The sequence below is a fragment of the Pezoporus wallicus genome, unplaced genomic scaffold (assembly GCF_028554395.1).
Source record: "Pezoporus wallicus isolate ANWC-B61680 ecotype Strahan unplaced genomic scaffold, APGP_CSIRO_Pwel_v1 contig_2545, whole genome shotgun sequence".
NCBI classification, from domain to species: domain Eukaryota; kingdom Metazoa; phylum Chordata; class Aves; order Psittaciformes; family Psittacidae; genus Pezoporus; species Pezoporus wallicus.
Window position 1 is genome coordinate 208482 of NW_026640157.1, and position 15410 is coordinate 223891.

At 44.3% G+C, this 15410-nt stretch overlaps 1 protein-coding gene across 1 annotated transcript in view; it reads right to left on the bottom strand.

The window, feature by feature from the left end:
• Window positions 1-689: 689 nt before the first annotated feature.
• LOC130603761 (ubiquitin-conjugating enzyme E2 R2-like) overlaps window positions 690-15410 on the bottom strand; it is a 92290-nt gene continuing 77569 nt past the window's right edge. Inside the window, exons 3-5 of the mRNA XM_057417773.1 lie at window positions 8870-8967; window positions 2776-2910; window positions 690-1633 (exon numbers count right to left, since the gene is read on the bottom strand). Of these exons, the coding sequence (XP_057273756.1) occupies window positions 1420-1633; window positions 2776-2910; window positions 8870-8967 (447 nt within the window). The 3' untranslated portion in view covers window positions 690-1419. The remainder of the gene's footprint in view (window positions 1634-2775; window positions 2911-8869; window positions 8968-15410) is intronic.

Consider the following 15410-nt stretch of genomic DNA (forward strand, 5'->3'; position numbering starts at 1 on the left):
CAAGCCACTGTACCACAGCCAAATGAGAGCACACTGCAACAGGGTGAATGTGTTGAAGGACTGAGGAAGAGGGTTCTGCAGACATAAGCATGCAGGATCCCCACTGCCCACAAGGGAGAGCCCTAAACTCTGCCAAGAACTCCCCAAAACATGCAGGAGACTGAGCTTGGTGCACCAACTGAAGCATGCTGCTAAATAGCCTGTCAAACCTTGCCACTCCTACAGCCTGAAATCAGTGCAGTCTCCTCACCTGTGGTGCTGCACACACTCACCCATGCCCCAGCCAGCCAGGCAGGGGAGAGCCCAGCACACATCCATACTCCACCCCAGGTAGGCACCAAAGGCAGCTTTGACTTTTGCCAACCCCACAGAGATATAGCAGGACTGCATTTACCAACATGTGGCCTACATAACCAACAGAAAGGCTCAGGCCAGCACTGGACTTGGGCTGCAGGAAGCAAGGGCTGCTAGTGAGCACTGGGGCAGGAGGCTATCAGTCTCTCCCACTGCCAAAAAACAAGTTTGGGATGAACGCTGGCCCACTGGGCAGCAGGATGCACTTCTGTTTTCCTCCCTCGGGAGAGGGGCAGGTGGCAGCAGATCTCAGCAGCATGGCTAAACTGAGCTTTTCCAATCCCAACTTAGTCTAAATAAATAAATAAATAAATAAATAGCAATCCAGGGCTCAGTTGTACAGATGTGAAGTGTTAAGTGTTTATTTTAGGGTTCATATCACAAACCTTTTTCAGAGACAAAGCTGATGATTGTGCCCTCTGGGGCTTCAGGGGCCAGCTAGTTCCTAACTTCTTAAGCAGTCTAAAAAGGAATACTGTACCTTTCAGTGACATCCCATTAAGCTCAACACAGTAGCTTTATACTCTTCACCGCCCTACCTTATAAAGGAAAAGCCACTGTGACAAGGCTAAATGAATGTACACATGCTATTATTGTAAATAGAGCAGCTAAACCATGGCAGTTTGCTTTGTATGGATTTTTAGCTCCCAGTAAATGCAGCACTTGAGCTCCTGAAAACCAATGGGTTTGTTCCAGCTTTAAATACATTAAACATCTCAATGTAAGACTGTATTTAATTCAAGAATCTAAACACAAGCAAACCTGTTTTGCTGTAAGCATTTCATAGAGAAGTGAAAAAAGGAGTTTCTTTTTAAAAAAGAAATCATAATACAGTGATGAAAGGGTTAAAAATGCAAGAATTAAAACATTCTGTAAAGGGTTTAAGAGGTCCATAAAAAAAAAAGGAGCAAACAGCCATACAACAGGAGACAGGGTTTTTTTGACACCACACCCCCACACCTCCCACCCCACCCCCCATCTGGTTTTGCTGGACTGCTGCTAGGTTACCGCTGCTCCCTTCTGGCCTGAGTCATCAGGGCAGTACAGGGGCATAGAGGGAACAGGTCACGACTCCTCATTGCCAGAATCATCATCATCATAACAGTCGGCATCCTCCTCGTCCTCGTCATCAATGTCGTCATCATACAAGTCGTCATAAAGCAAATCTGAACTGTTGTCATTGGAAGGCACTTTAGTTTTAATGCAGTACTCTGCCAGTGTAGTGGGGACCTTCACGCCATCCTTTTCTGCCTCAACTTTAGTAGCCAAAACTTGTTTCCTGCAGGGAGGAGGGCACAGCAACGTGAGCAGAGCCATGCGCTGGCAGCATGGCTCAACTCCCCACCTCCCAGCCTGTCCCGGCTCTCCTGGCACCTCAGTCAGGAAAGCTGATGTTTGGCTGAAGCACTACAAGCAGCATTAGAAACAGATTTAGTTGCCACAGCCCCAGGCTTAGGAGCACTCCAAGGGTGTTTGCAGCACACACGCTCTCAGCAACATATGAAACCAGTTATTCTACAGGATTCCACATTAGTGACCTGCTAGAGCTCAGAGCAAATTTCATTACATTTGTTACAGAAGGGATAGTTAGGGATTTGCTAAGGTGACTTATTGAGGTAGGTTCAGAGATACCATCCACAGCTACCCTCTACCACCGATTACACCAACATGCTCAAGACTGCAATTCCCACAAGAATTTGGCAGCTCATGACTCAATGGGAGGGTCTCCCTAACACATCTTGTCCACTGGCCTAAGGCGACCACGGTTCTGTGACACCCAGCTAGTGGAGTCAATGCAGATGTGGTCTTGCCCCAGGCAAGCACGACAGCAGTCCCACTGCAACATGGGCTGCCCATCCGCCACTCCACAGCAACCCTGGCTCAAGTTTATGTGATCTCCCTACAGCACCTGATGAACCATGAACTTCTCAAAGTACAATCAAAACTGAACAGTGCTTCTAATTAAACCCAGCTTTGCAAGAGCTTGCCAAATTCTGCTGATATTCCTTCGAATTGGAGGGACAAGATGATGATTCATGAGTGCATTAAGCACAAAATTAGTAGGATGCAGTCAGTTTGAATCAACCCAAGCAATGCAAGCAGTGCTCAGAGTCAAGTAGGGACTTCGAATTGCTCTTTTTCAGACTGATCTGGCATGATGCTCTGCAAAACCTATTTGCTGCCAGTAAATCCCAGTTGAAGATGGATCAGCCCGGTACTCCTGCTCCAGAAGTTTGCAACAGTTGTGTGCTGAAAATACTGAAAGGACCAGAAGCATAGAGTTGGAATAAGACTGTAAAATTCATTTTGAAAGGAGCAACCACAGCAAGAAGCTGGTTTCAGCAAATTCTGTGAGCAACCTGTTTCATAGGATTAAAACCAGGAGGCCAGTAGTACAGCATCACACATGACAAAGCTTACCTTATGATTTCAGCATATTCTTTGTCTTTTCCTTTACTGTCCCTCCATTTCCTGAACATGACTGATGCATCCACATTGGCAGGAGAGAATGTGTTGGGCTCATTAAGCAAAGAGATCACACTCAGTAAGATAGTCCTGAAAAAAGTAACCACAACAGCAGTCAGATCTAACACATTCACAGATTCTGGATGCCATCTTCTTTAGGTGATGCATCAAAAAAATTTGTTTAAAGTAAAAACTTTAATTATGGATAATTAAGGATAGCTAAGGATAATAGTTGATGTGAGAGCAGATATTTATGAACTTCAGATCCTGGACATCAGTTTGTATTGTAACACAATACAAACCTCAAAGACCCAATCTGACAATAGACTATCATGTCTGTGCATGTGCTTGTGGTAGGGCAGTAGCAGGCAAAGCTTGCATTAGACCAGAATTCAGTTTGTCCACACCACCCATGAATAGTGCAGGGTTGGAAACCTGCCTGGTCAGCATGTTCCTCATTACATTTGGCCTCCCAGCAGAAAGCGAGGCTCTTTGCCTACGCCATGTAGGCTTTGGGTCATAGTAGTCCTCCCACTGGATGAGGCTGCACTGCCTTCCCTTCCTCCCAGCAAGTTAAGGGATTGGAGCTGTGGCCAGGTCTCTCCTCAGCCTGTGTGCCACTAAAGCTGCTCACAGGGAGTGGAATCGCCACATGTAGCTGTTTAACCCTAAGCAAGATCGGAACCATATACAAAAACATGCTGGTGCCTTGCAAAAAAAACAGCCTGGTTTCAAGGGTATTCAAAGGATATTAAAAATCTTCAAAATTCTCAGATACTACTGTAATTATCCTGGAGGAGAAGAAGGATATTGGAGGGAAGGAAAGGGGAAGGAAAGGAAGGAATGAAGGATGGAAGCTGTAGGAAGATGTTCCTGTTACAGGTTGGTTCTCTGAGGAGAAAAGGCCAAAGGTGTAATCATTCTTAGTTCCTACCAAATGGCTCCCGAGGGACAAAGGTGACAATACTAAGTACACATACCAGATTAGTCTCATGATCAGTGATTCGGTCATATCACAACCCAGCACTACAAAGTACAACAACATGACAACTTTAGACCAAGCTCCATGAATAAACATCACCACAGGGAGCACATGACAAGAAAAGCATTATATAGTGTACCAGTGAGCACATGTGTATGAACTCTGAGAGCAAATGAGGCAACATTGTGACCAGCGACTATTACAATACAATGAATGCTTGCAACAAATTTGTTTTAACATTCCCTTTTCAGATCTGTTATTATCTCAGCCCTTTGGGCCCCACATTGGGTGCCAAAAGCCACTGTCGTGATTTAATCCCAGCCGGTAATTAAGTACCACACAGCTGTGCACTCACACCCCCCCTTTCCCCTCCCGGTTGGGATGGGGAAGAGAATCAAAAGAATGGAAATCCCATGGGTTGAGATAAGAACAGTTTAATAACTAAAATAAAGTACAATATAGTGATAATAAAAGGAAACCAACAATACCAATAATGATAATAATAATGGGGGGGGGGGGAAGAAAGAAATGAAAGCTCAGATACCCCAAGTGATGCACAATACAGATGCACAATACAATTGCTCACCACCCGCTGACCGATACCCAGCCCAACCCGAGCAGTGATCAGTCCCTTCTGGGTAACTCCTCCCAGTTTATATACTGGGCTTGACATGGTGTGGTATGGAATACCCCTTTGGCTAGTTTCAGTCAGGTGTCCTGTCTGCTCCCTCCTGCCTTCTTGTGCTCCTCTTCATTGGCAGAGCATGAGAGACTGAAAAGTCCTTGATCGGGATTTGACAAGACCAAAACCAAAACACATAGTTAAACTTTATTGTGAAAACATCCTTAGCATCAAATGCAAACTGCAGCAGGCTGGATGCAGATTGACTCTTTCCAGTACTGTCATGGATCTGTTTTTTCCCTCAGTCAAGGTTGTTTCATTCAAGTTGTTTGCATGAAGAGTGGGGATTTCAAGCCCACCTTCTGCTTTCTTACATCCCCCCCACCCCATTCTGGGGAACAGCATGCTCCTCAGTTGCCAAGCCACTTTGTTTTAAGTGTTTATGGTGCTCTTGTCTCCACAGTGAGTCCCTTTACATCCCTTTATCAGCAGAGGAGAGAAGCCAGTAGATGCTCAAGGAATCATACCTGCCAAGTACCTTTTTCTCTCCACATAGCAACAGAAGGCTCAGACACGAATTGAATCTAAACAAAATCAGACATTACAGAGTGGATCCCATACTCCCAAGGATTTTTTTTTTGTTCCAGCTACTATCTACATTGTAGCTTCTCAGATCCACCTTTAGAGGTACTTACAGATTTGTCCTAGCACATTTTTACTCTCCAGTACAAATTAAGAGGTTTTGGCTTAAACTGTACTGACAGTAATGTTGTATCTGGCCAGTTTCTGCAACCAGCTCAATGCACTAAAGCAGCCAAAAAAAGCCAACAAAAATAGGCATCCTCAGGAAACAAAACAATAATAAGACAGGGCATCAACTATCTTCACAAGAAACAGATATACCAACATCTTGAATACTGTGCTCAGTTCTGGCCTGTGCACCTTAAAGGACAGATTGAGGCCTGGAGAGATTTGGAGACAGGCAACTAAAATGATCAGAGCCTCAACCCCTAAGCCATGCCACTATTTCCTCAGCTTTATGGGACACAAAGAAAAGCAGTATATTCTGCTACAAAGATCACAGCTGCATTCCTTCACATCTTGCGGGATGTTTGCCATATTTACTTAAGCTTGTCTCATCTAGCCCTGAGTGATGGGAAAGACCATATTGACTATATTTAAAAAAATTAATGAGCGTGCTTAACACCATTAGAGGTGGAAGTACATGTGCTTTCCAAGTTGAATGACATTTCCACCTCCATGTACTTCAACCACAGTCATCTGTAGTAAACAGTCAATACCCAGGAGGATTTACAAAATTCAGAAGCTGAAGAGACACCCTAGGTTACACATGCAGCTCATTACAACAAGCATACTCCCCTCCCACACCTTCAGATCTGCTGCCCCCCTGTCTGACACTCTGGAGCCTTGCAAAGCCAAATGGACCCCAGCAGGACACATTTCTATTGGCACTTAGCCGAACAGGTGATGCTGGCAGCAGGCTAACAGTTAAGGACAAGGTTTATTTGCACTTGATGATACAGCTGATGAATATTTTCTCCCCAAATATCACCCTTAAACCAAACATGTTCCAAGAGTAAGCACCAAAAATTGCACCATGGTAAAGAAGAACAGAAATCAGAGAACTAGTGCATGAGAAGTTTCATATCAATCTTTAGGGCTGTATATAATGAAATACTCAAAATGTGTGCAATATAAGTAATGTCCAAAGCTGTCTCCTAACTATGAGTGGAGGCTTGTCACCTAGTCCTAACCATATCAGATGTATAAGTAAAAAAACAGTTTAACAGCCACATGAGCAGAGGGACAGGTGAACAACATAGAGCTTAAAATAGTATTTAAAATTTTCTTCAATTTTGTTTTTTTAATAGGAACTAGAACATTGAGAGGTTGCTTTATACTCACTTGTACTTGGCAAGGATGGATTGGATAATGTTTACCTCAAGCTCTGAAGGTAAGATTCCCAAGCCTTCATTGAATTCACACAGCTAAGATGCACCATTTCTCTTGAGCCTTTTTAACCTTGAAGTAGCATGCACCAGGAGAAGCAGCAGTTGTTACAATTTGCTGACTGCTACAACTTCTAGTCTCCTGCCACATTATCCCTAGTTCAACACTTTGCAGAGTGCATTACAATCATATTCCAAGGGTCGAGAATCCAATAAATCCCCCTTGCCAGATTTTTGCTTTGACAAAGGCTCTTTTCAAATTAATTTAATGATGCTAAGTTAGAAGAAAGCCGAGTCAAACTATCAGACAAGCCTTTTCAAATCACTGCACTCCCTCAGGTGTGCTGTGGTCCCTAGGTGAATTTACCAGTAAATAACAGATTTCAAATTGGGGAATCAGCATCTAATAAATGGCCAAAAGAAAGCACAGTTATAGAATTACAGAATGGCTTGGGTTGGAAAGGACCTTAAGATCATCTAGTTTCAGCCCCCTGCCATGGGCAGGGACACCTCACACTAAACCATATCACCCAAGGCTCTGTCCAACCTGGCCTTGAACACCACCAGGGATGAAGCATTCACAACTTCCTTGGGGAATCCATTCCAGTGCCTCACCACCCTCACAGTAAAGAACTTAATCCTTATATCCAATCTAAACTTCCCCTGTTTAAGTTTTAACCCATTATCCCTTGCCCTATCACTACAGTCCCTACTGAAGAGTCCCTCCCCAGCATCCTTATAGGCCCACTTCAGACACTGGAAGGCTGCTATGAGGTCTCCACTCAGCCTTCTCTTCTCCAGGCTGCACAGCCCCACCTTTCTCAGCCTATCTTCATACAGGAGGTGCTCCAGCCCCCGTGGGCCCTCCTCTGGACTTGTTCCAACAGTTCCATGTCCTTTTTATGTTGAGGCCACCAGAACTGTACACAATACTCCAAGTGAGGTCTCACAAGAGCGGAGCAGAGGGGCAGGACCACCTCATTCGATCTGCTGGTCACGCTCCTTTTGATGCAGCCCAGGATATGGTTGGATTTCTGGGCTGCGAGTGCATACTGCTGGCTCATGTTCATTTTCTTGTCAACCAACAAACTTGACTGTCTCTTCAGGGCTGCTCTGAATCACTTCTCTGCCCAACCTGTAGCTGTGCCTGGGATTGCCCCCACCCAGGTGTAGGACATTGCACTTTGCATTGTTGAACTTCATGAGGTTGGCATTGGCCCACCTCACAAGTATGTCAAGATCTCTCTGGATGGCATCCCTTCCCTCCAGTGTATCAACCAAACCACACAGGTTAGCACCATTGGCAAACTTGCTGAGAGCAGACTCAATCCCATTGTCTGTGTCTCTGACAAAGATGTTAAACAGGATCAGTCCCAACACCAACCCAAGGGACACCACTTGTTACCTGTCTCCACTTGGACATTGAGCTGTTAACCGCAACTCTCTTTGTGCGGCCATCCAGCCAATTCCTTATCCACTGAGTAGTCCATCCGTCAAATTGATGTCTCTCTAATGTGGGACAGTATCAGACGCTTCTCACAAGTCCAGGTAGACAACATCAACTGCTTTGCTCCATCCATCAGTTCTGTAGCCCCATCATAGAAGGCCACCATACTGGTCAGGCAGGATTTCCCCTTAGTGAAGCCATGCTGGCTGCCACCAACCACCTCGTTTTTCATGTGCCTTAGCATGCTTTCCAGGAGAATCTGCTCCATGATTCTGCCAGGCACAGAGGTGAGACTGACTGGTCTGTATTTCCCTAGGTCTTCCATTTTCCCCTTCTTGATATGCTAAAAACCTAGAGGCAATTATTTTAACCTTATTTAGATAATAAATGAGATTAAAAATTTAGAACAGGAAGTACCTTACTTCAAGGTTTTTCTACTATATCACTTACTACTCCAGCTGCACAGGTCAGTGAGCTGCTACTTAACATGAGTTTTATCAGTTCTTTATTGGCAGTGTCTTGTAATGAGAATGAAATTCATCTCACGTTTCAAGAAAATTATCAGGTTAGCCTTGAATGTCTCTGGCACTTGGTGATCTTTCATTTATTTTCCAGGAAGAAAACTACATTTTTAACTGCTCAAGATAACTCCTTGAATATCTCCAACGTAGGAGACTCCACAACCCCCCTGGGCAACCTCTTCCAGTGATCTGTCACTCTCACAGTAAAGAAATTTTTATCTTGGAGGAGTTAGAAAAACTTATATGCAGGATAACATGGACTGGGAAAGGCTAGAACATTTTGGACAATTTGCTTTAAAAACATGAATCCCTGTGAACAGGACAGCAGTCTCCACATTGTTAGCCCAGCATTGGGGGACACAGCACTTCAAACAGCTTCCCACCCAATTCATGACCTAAAGCCCCCCAAGTCTTAAATTCCCTTCCAAACTTGTCCCAACACAGGCCTTAGTCGTAGAGATAACAAGTCTGAGATCATTGCTGTACATCACAGATTCACACTATTACCTGACATTTTGGGTAGGGTTCCACCTCTCGGATGGCAGCTCTCCACTTTGTGGGTCATCTACAGGTGGGTGAAGAATTGAAATACATACATCTCCATTCTGCAAGACAGAAACAAAATCTGAAAGTAGCCTGGCTTGAGGGAAAGGTCTAACATCTCATAGCAGCCTTCCAATATCTGAAGGGGGTCTACAAGGATGCCAGAGAGGGACTCTTCATCAGGGACTGTAGCAATAGGACAAGGGGTGATAGGTTTCAACTTAAACAGGGGAAGTACAGGGTTAGATATAAGGAAGAAGTTCTTTACTGTGAGGGTGGTGAGGCACTGGCATAGGTTGCCTGAAAAAGTGGTGAATGCTTCATCCCTGGCAGTGTTCAAGGCCAGGTTGGATAGAGCCTTGGGTGACATGGTCTACTGTGAGGCATCCCTGCCCATGGCAGGGGGGTTGGAACTGGATGATCTTAAGGTCCTTTCCAACCCTAATGATTCTATGATTCTATAACTCCAACACTATGTTCTGAGAAGTTTAACCTTGTTGATATGGACACCCCAAGCACCAGTAAAAATATATGCAATAACTGGAAACATTTCTCAATTCTTCTTGGGTCTACTGTATTTATATGTTGAAAAGTCTCCCTTGCTAAACAGTATTTTGTACCAATTTGCAGACTAATCATCTCAAGTCAAGAGGTTTAAAGAATGTAGGAAAGCAAGCAAAAGTAGAAATAATGTAAAACAAAATTAGTCTCCAGATAACATGTACTTTCACAGTGATAGAAGTGAGCTTTAGTCACAAGAGACCCAAAGTAGGTTTAAAAACTTTTGTTCCCAGTGATAGCTGAGTTAGTTACAGGAATTTTTTAATTGAAAGGTTTAGCACTCTACTAGTTCAGGTATCAAAACAATGCTTCTCCCAAGACACAAGAAGGTTGAACAGATGGTGCAGGGCAGGCTTACGCTGCTCCCCTAGGACACAGCCATTTGAAATATCAGGTGAAAAGGCATGAGATGCCCTCTCTGAAGGTTTCACTCAAAATCCCTTCCAGCATTGCAAGACGAAGAATATTTTGACAGCATATGGAAAACCATACAGCCACATAATCCTCGATCTCTGTTCTACTTACCAGTGTTATAGCCTTAATTTAAAGCTCCATGATGCCTACCATTTATAAACACTAAGAAGCCGGTAAAACCAATTTCCATCAGCAACAGCACTCTGACATGACCACTTTGTAGGAGCGAAGCAGCAGTATTCACCACAGCTGATATTTTCTGCTAAAGTTAACTCCAGGGGCTTGTGAGGTCCCAATGCCTTACTGCAGGATAGGGTAAAGGGTGCAGATGGAGCCTGAGGCCAGCCACCAGATGTTGGCCTCTCCAGGCCCTGCTGGCTTGCTGCATCTTGCAGCTGGCTGCCAGGATGGCTAACAAGTTCCCAGAGGCAGCCCCACACATTCAGGTGGCACAGCCTCAGCTGATGGGCAGAACTCACACTGTCCTTTGTCACCCTGATCCAAGGTACAGGCTGCTGACAGAAACAGAGAAGAAGCTGCAGATCAGTTCTGTTCAGAACCACAGGATGTCAGTTCCCCATGCACCTGGTCTCATCTACATCCGGAGGATTCTCCAACACTGCTCACAGGAGCCAAACCAAAGTAGCACTGCTCACAGTGATAGCATCCATACCTTTGAGCCCAAGCCAGTGATCACAGCTACAAGTAGCAACAGCTCACCTGAATGGAATTTATTTTATAGCCAAATAAGATCCTGCTTCAACACTGGAGGCTTGTGATCAGTATCCAGACTTCAGCATCTCACTAACCCTGCCAGGTATGCTAATTTAGCAAGCTCTCATCATTTTTAAGCTTTTTTTTTTTTTCCTTTTTGGGTCAAGAACACAATGAAAAACAGCAATGTAGCACATGGAGCTGCTGAATACCCAAGCATCCACTTATAGCAAACTTCTAGCAACATAACAAGGAAGTTTCCTTTTTAGGACTCCAACAGGCTTGTACAATCTAGATTTTTTTTTTAATATCATTTTAAGGTGGAGTTAACCTTACTAATGTTAGAGTATGTTCACAGCCTATTCTGATTTTATTCATAACTTCTGTGAGTTTACCCAGTTTGTCCTTTAACCATCTACTGGAAGAATGCAGTGCTGGCATCTCCTGGCCACAATCACTGCACTCAGGGGAATTTCCTCAAGCGATCAAGTAAGCAGCATGCGGACAAGCAGATATTTGGCAATATGAAGATATTGGGGGAAGCAAGAATGCAAGAAGTTTCCATCTTTCAACAATGCTACATTTGGGGATTCAAGCAGGGCACCACTGTATTATAGAGTCTGGAAGGGGGAAGGTGTCATGAGGCCTGATGAGATCAGCACAAGGTTTTAGGGATCGCTTTCATCAATAGGAGATTCTTTCCCCATGTACAGTTTTGAAAGATATAAACAAGGAGGATTCATCTGCCAATAGGAAATAGCCTATACTTCTATTAGGACTGAGAACTTACAAAAACCAAGTCTTGAATGCAGTTTTATCAAAACTCAGCTAGATGACCCAAGTAAACTGGAGATGGAAGGGGGATGGGGATGACAGACACCGAACCAAATAAAACCCTCATTGCTCAAAAGTGGAACAGCCCTGCCCTCTCAATCTCTTCCCACCAGCAGGTTCTGTAAACTGTTACTTTCTTTCATCTTCCTTACACTAAAAGATTATTTCCCCCCTCCTCCTGACATTCTCAGCTTCATTTGGAGATATCCCAGTGCCTCATCTTCACTGCTTAAATGTTGTTTCTGAAACAGCCTGCAAGATGCTTTAGATTCCCTCAGCTCCAAGAAATACTGCTATGAACACAAAGAGAGTGTGAGAGCTGGAGTATTTGAAGAGTAACCCCAAAATAAAGTTTTGGGTTAATTTCTCCTCCTACCTTCAGTTGTTTCTAGAGCAATTTTTTCATCTTTCTCACCAGGGCTAGGAGAGGTCCTTTCTAAGACACATTTTGTACATACTGTTTTGGTAACCATTTCCCACTCACCTCCTGCATGAGAATTTCTGGAACCAGAATTAACATCCACAGTATGAATCTGCGGTAAACTGTAGGTCTCAAAGTTATCTATTTATAGATCAAACTCCCATGTAACTGAAACAGAGCCTTAAAAAGAAACATCATCCTTGGCTACATGCAAGATTCAGTGCCAAGTCAAAAACTCAAGTCAGAAGACTGTCAGATGACTGATTTCAGGATGTCCTTGGGCTTAGGGCAATCCTCCTGAGAATCCAGTAATTAAAGCTGATTACTATCTTGTTTTGCACTGAAGTTTGGAGAGGCTTTTGGCCATCTATTATTAAGCCATCAGTACAGTTTTCAGTATTTTCAAAATTAAATTTGAAGTATGCTCATTCCAGACAAAGCATTTTAGAAAACGGCCTTCCAAGCTAAGGCATCAACTGATGCCATTGTTTGTTTGCAGCAAAGGAGAGAAGTGACATTCCTGTTTTGAAGTAGACCCAAAGGAAGCTTGCAGGACTTCTCATACAAAGACCTGTGATAAGGTGACAGAGCTACACCAAGAGGAACATTTTTGAGAAGCCTTTAGCACCTCAAAACTATCCAAGCAGTAGTCCTAGCAGGCCAATATTTGTCTAGAATATCTAAAAGTTTAGGAGAGATTTGACCGGCCTCCACTAAAAGCTTAAATCAAATTGTGAGCCAAAACGGGCCTTCAACTTTCAAAGACACCTCCGAAATTTGGTAGTTTTCAACCAATTCAATGAAATGAACTGCTTTTCAGACTTTACAACAGCATTATTAAACTCTGTCTCAAGCTGTCCTGGGTTCACCTGTAACAGTTATTTTTCTCTTTCTTAGTAGCTGGTGCAGTGCTGTGTTGGTCACTTCACTGTGGGTGAAGTCACACCACCACAGAGTGCTGCTGTACCGGACATGCTAGAACATCAATATGAACTGGAGTCAAAGGCAACCAAGTGGTATGCCACGATTGATATTGCCAATGAATTTTTCTCAACCTCTTTGGCAGTAGAGTGCAGGCCACAGTTCGCTTTTACTTGGAGGGGTGTCCAGTACATTTGGTACTGACTGCCCCAAGGGTGAGTGGAAACACAACCCTACCATCTGCCATGGACTGATCCAGACTGCACTGGAACAGAGGCAAGCTCCAGAACACCTGCAATACACTGACAAGATCATGTGGGGTGATACAGCAGAAGAAGTTTTTGAGAAAGGGAGGAAAATAATCCAAATCCTTCTGAAGGGTGGTTTTGCCTTACAATGAGTAAGGTCAAGGGACCTGCACAGGAGATTAAATTTTTGGAAATAAAATGGCAAGATGGAAGTCACCATATCCCCACAGATGTGATCAACAAGATAACAGCAATGTCTCCACCAACTAGCAAGAAAGAAACGCAAGTTTTTTTGGGTGTTGTGGGGTTCTGGAGAATGCACATCCCAAATTACAATTTGATTGTAAGCCCTCTCTATCATGTGACCCAGAAGAAGAATGATTTTAAATGGGGCCCTGAGCAACACCAAGACTTTGAACAAATTAAACAAGAGAGAGTTCATGCAGTAACCCTTGGACCAGTTCGGACTGGGCAAGATGTGAAAAATGTGCTTTACGCTGCAGCCAGGGAGAATGGTCCTACCTGCAGCCTCTGGCAGAAAGTTCCAGGGGAGACTCGAGGTTGATCCCTCGGCTTTTGGAGTCGGGGATACAGAGGATCTGAGGCCAGCTATACTCCAACTGAAAAGGAGATAATGGCAGCCTATGAAGGGGTTCAAGCTGCTTCAGAAATGATTGGCACTGAAGCACAGCCCCACCTGGCACCTCATTTGCCTGTGCTGGGCTGGATGTTCAAAGGCAGGGTCTCCTCTACACATCATGCAGCCAATGCTACATGGAGTAAGTGGGCAAATGCCCTGTGGGGGTGGTTGAAGCAATGGAAGCAGAGTAACTGGCAACCCAGAGGTAAACCCATCTGTGCTGCTGCACTGTGGAAAGATATTGCTGCACAGGTGCAGAACCTGGTGGTGAAGGTACGCCACACAGATGCTCATGTACCCAAGAGTCAGGCCACTGAGGAACACCAGAACAACCAACAAGTGGATAAAGCTGCTAAGATTGAAGTGGCTCAGATGGACTTAGATTGGCAACATAAGGGTGAATTATTTTTAGCCCGGCAGGCCCATGACACCTCAAGACATAAAGGCAGAGATGCAACATATAGAGGGGGGATATAAGGATCTCTGCAGGGACGGACAGGTGAGAAGGCCATCTTGATTCGAAGGATGCCCTGACAACGCACTGCCTACCACCTCTCCGACAGGGCAACATGTTCCATCTCCTTCTCCTGCTTGGCGGTATCACATGCAACCAGGGGTTGGTATGTATGTAACCTGCTTCAAAACAATATATATATATTTGCTTTGCACTAATAATGCAGAAAGTAGAATAGAGATTTTGATTGTTTACATTGTCTTTTTTCATGGGAATCCGAAAAATGTGGAACATACACTCCCACCAACCTGCCAAGGCCATGTGCTTATCATGGTGGAAGCAACTACCTGATAGCTGGGAAGATATGCTGTGTCCTACACCTCTGCCCAGAACACTATCCTGGTCCTTGAGAAACAAATCTTTTGGCAACATGGCAGCCCAGAAAGAACTGAGTCAGACAATGGGACTCGTTTATGGAACAACCTTATAGACACTTGGGCACTTACAGACACTCTTTAGAGCAGGCATATCGCATCCCCTATCACACACCAGCCTCTGCGAAAATCAGATGAGACAATGAGCTGTTAAAAACTACACCGAGAGCAATGGGTCGTGGGACTTCCAAACGCTGGGATACACATTTACCAAAAGCCATCTGGTTAGCTAACACTAGAGGATCTGCAACAGGGTTGGCCCAGCCCAATCAGAATTTTCACATACTATAGAGGGGGATAAGTTTCCTGTGGTGCACATAAAGAATTTTCTGGGGAAGACAGTCTGGGTTATTCCTGCTTCAAGTAAAGACAAACTTACTCGTGGGATTGCTTTTGCTCAGGGACCTGGATATACCTGATGGTTAATGTGGCAAGATGGGGAAGTCTGCCATGTACCTCAAGGGGATTTAATTTTGGGGGAAAACAGCCAACAAACTCGATTATATGCTTTTGCCTGCTATATAACACATTTAACAGCCCAACAGCTAGATGCCCATCTCCATCACTCTGGGCTTTAAAAAGACGTGCTGTCAGGATCATATCAGAGGATAAAATCATGGGAAAAGACTGTGGCAGCAGCAGGAGTCTCCCAGTACTGTCATCAGGTCACCATAGACTGACCCTGACTTCCCTCCGATCATCACCCCAACAAAGAACGAACTTTGATGAAATGAGACATGCTCAGCAGTGACCAGAGGAGTTCAGCGGTGTCGTCAGCAGGCAAATATCCAACACTACACACCTTCTCTTCTGCCCTAAAAGACGGTTACATTAGATGGAGCCTGACATCATGGACTGAATGAA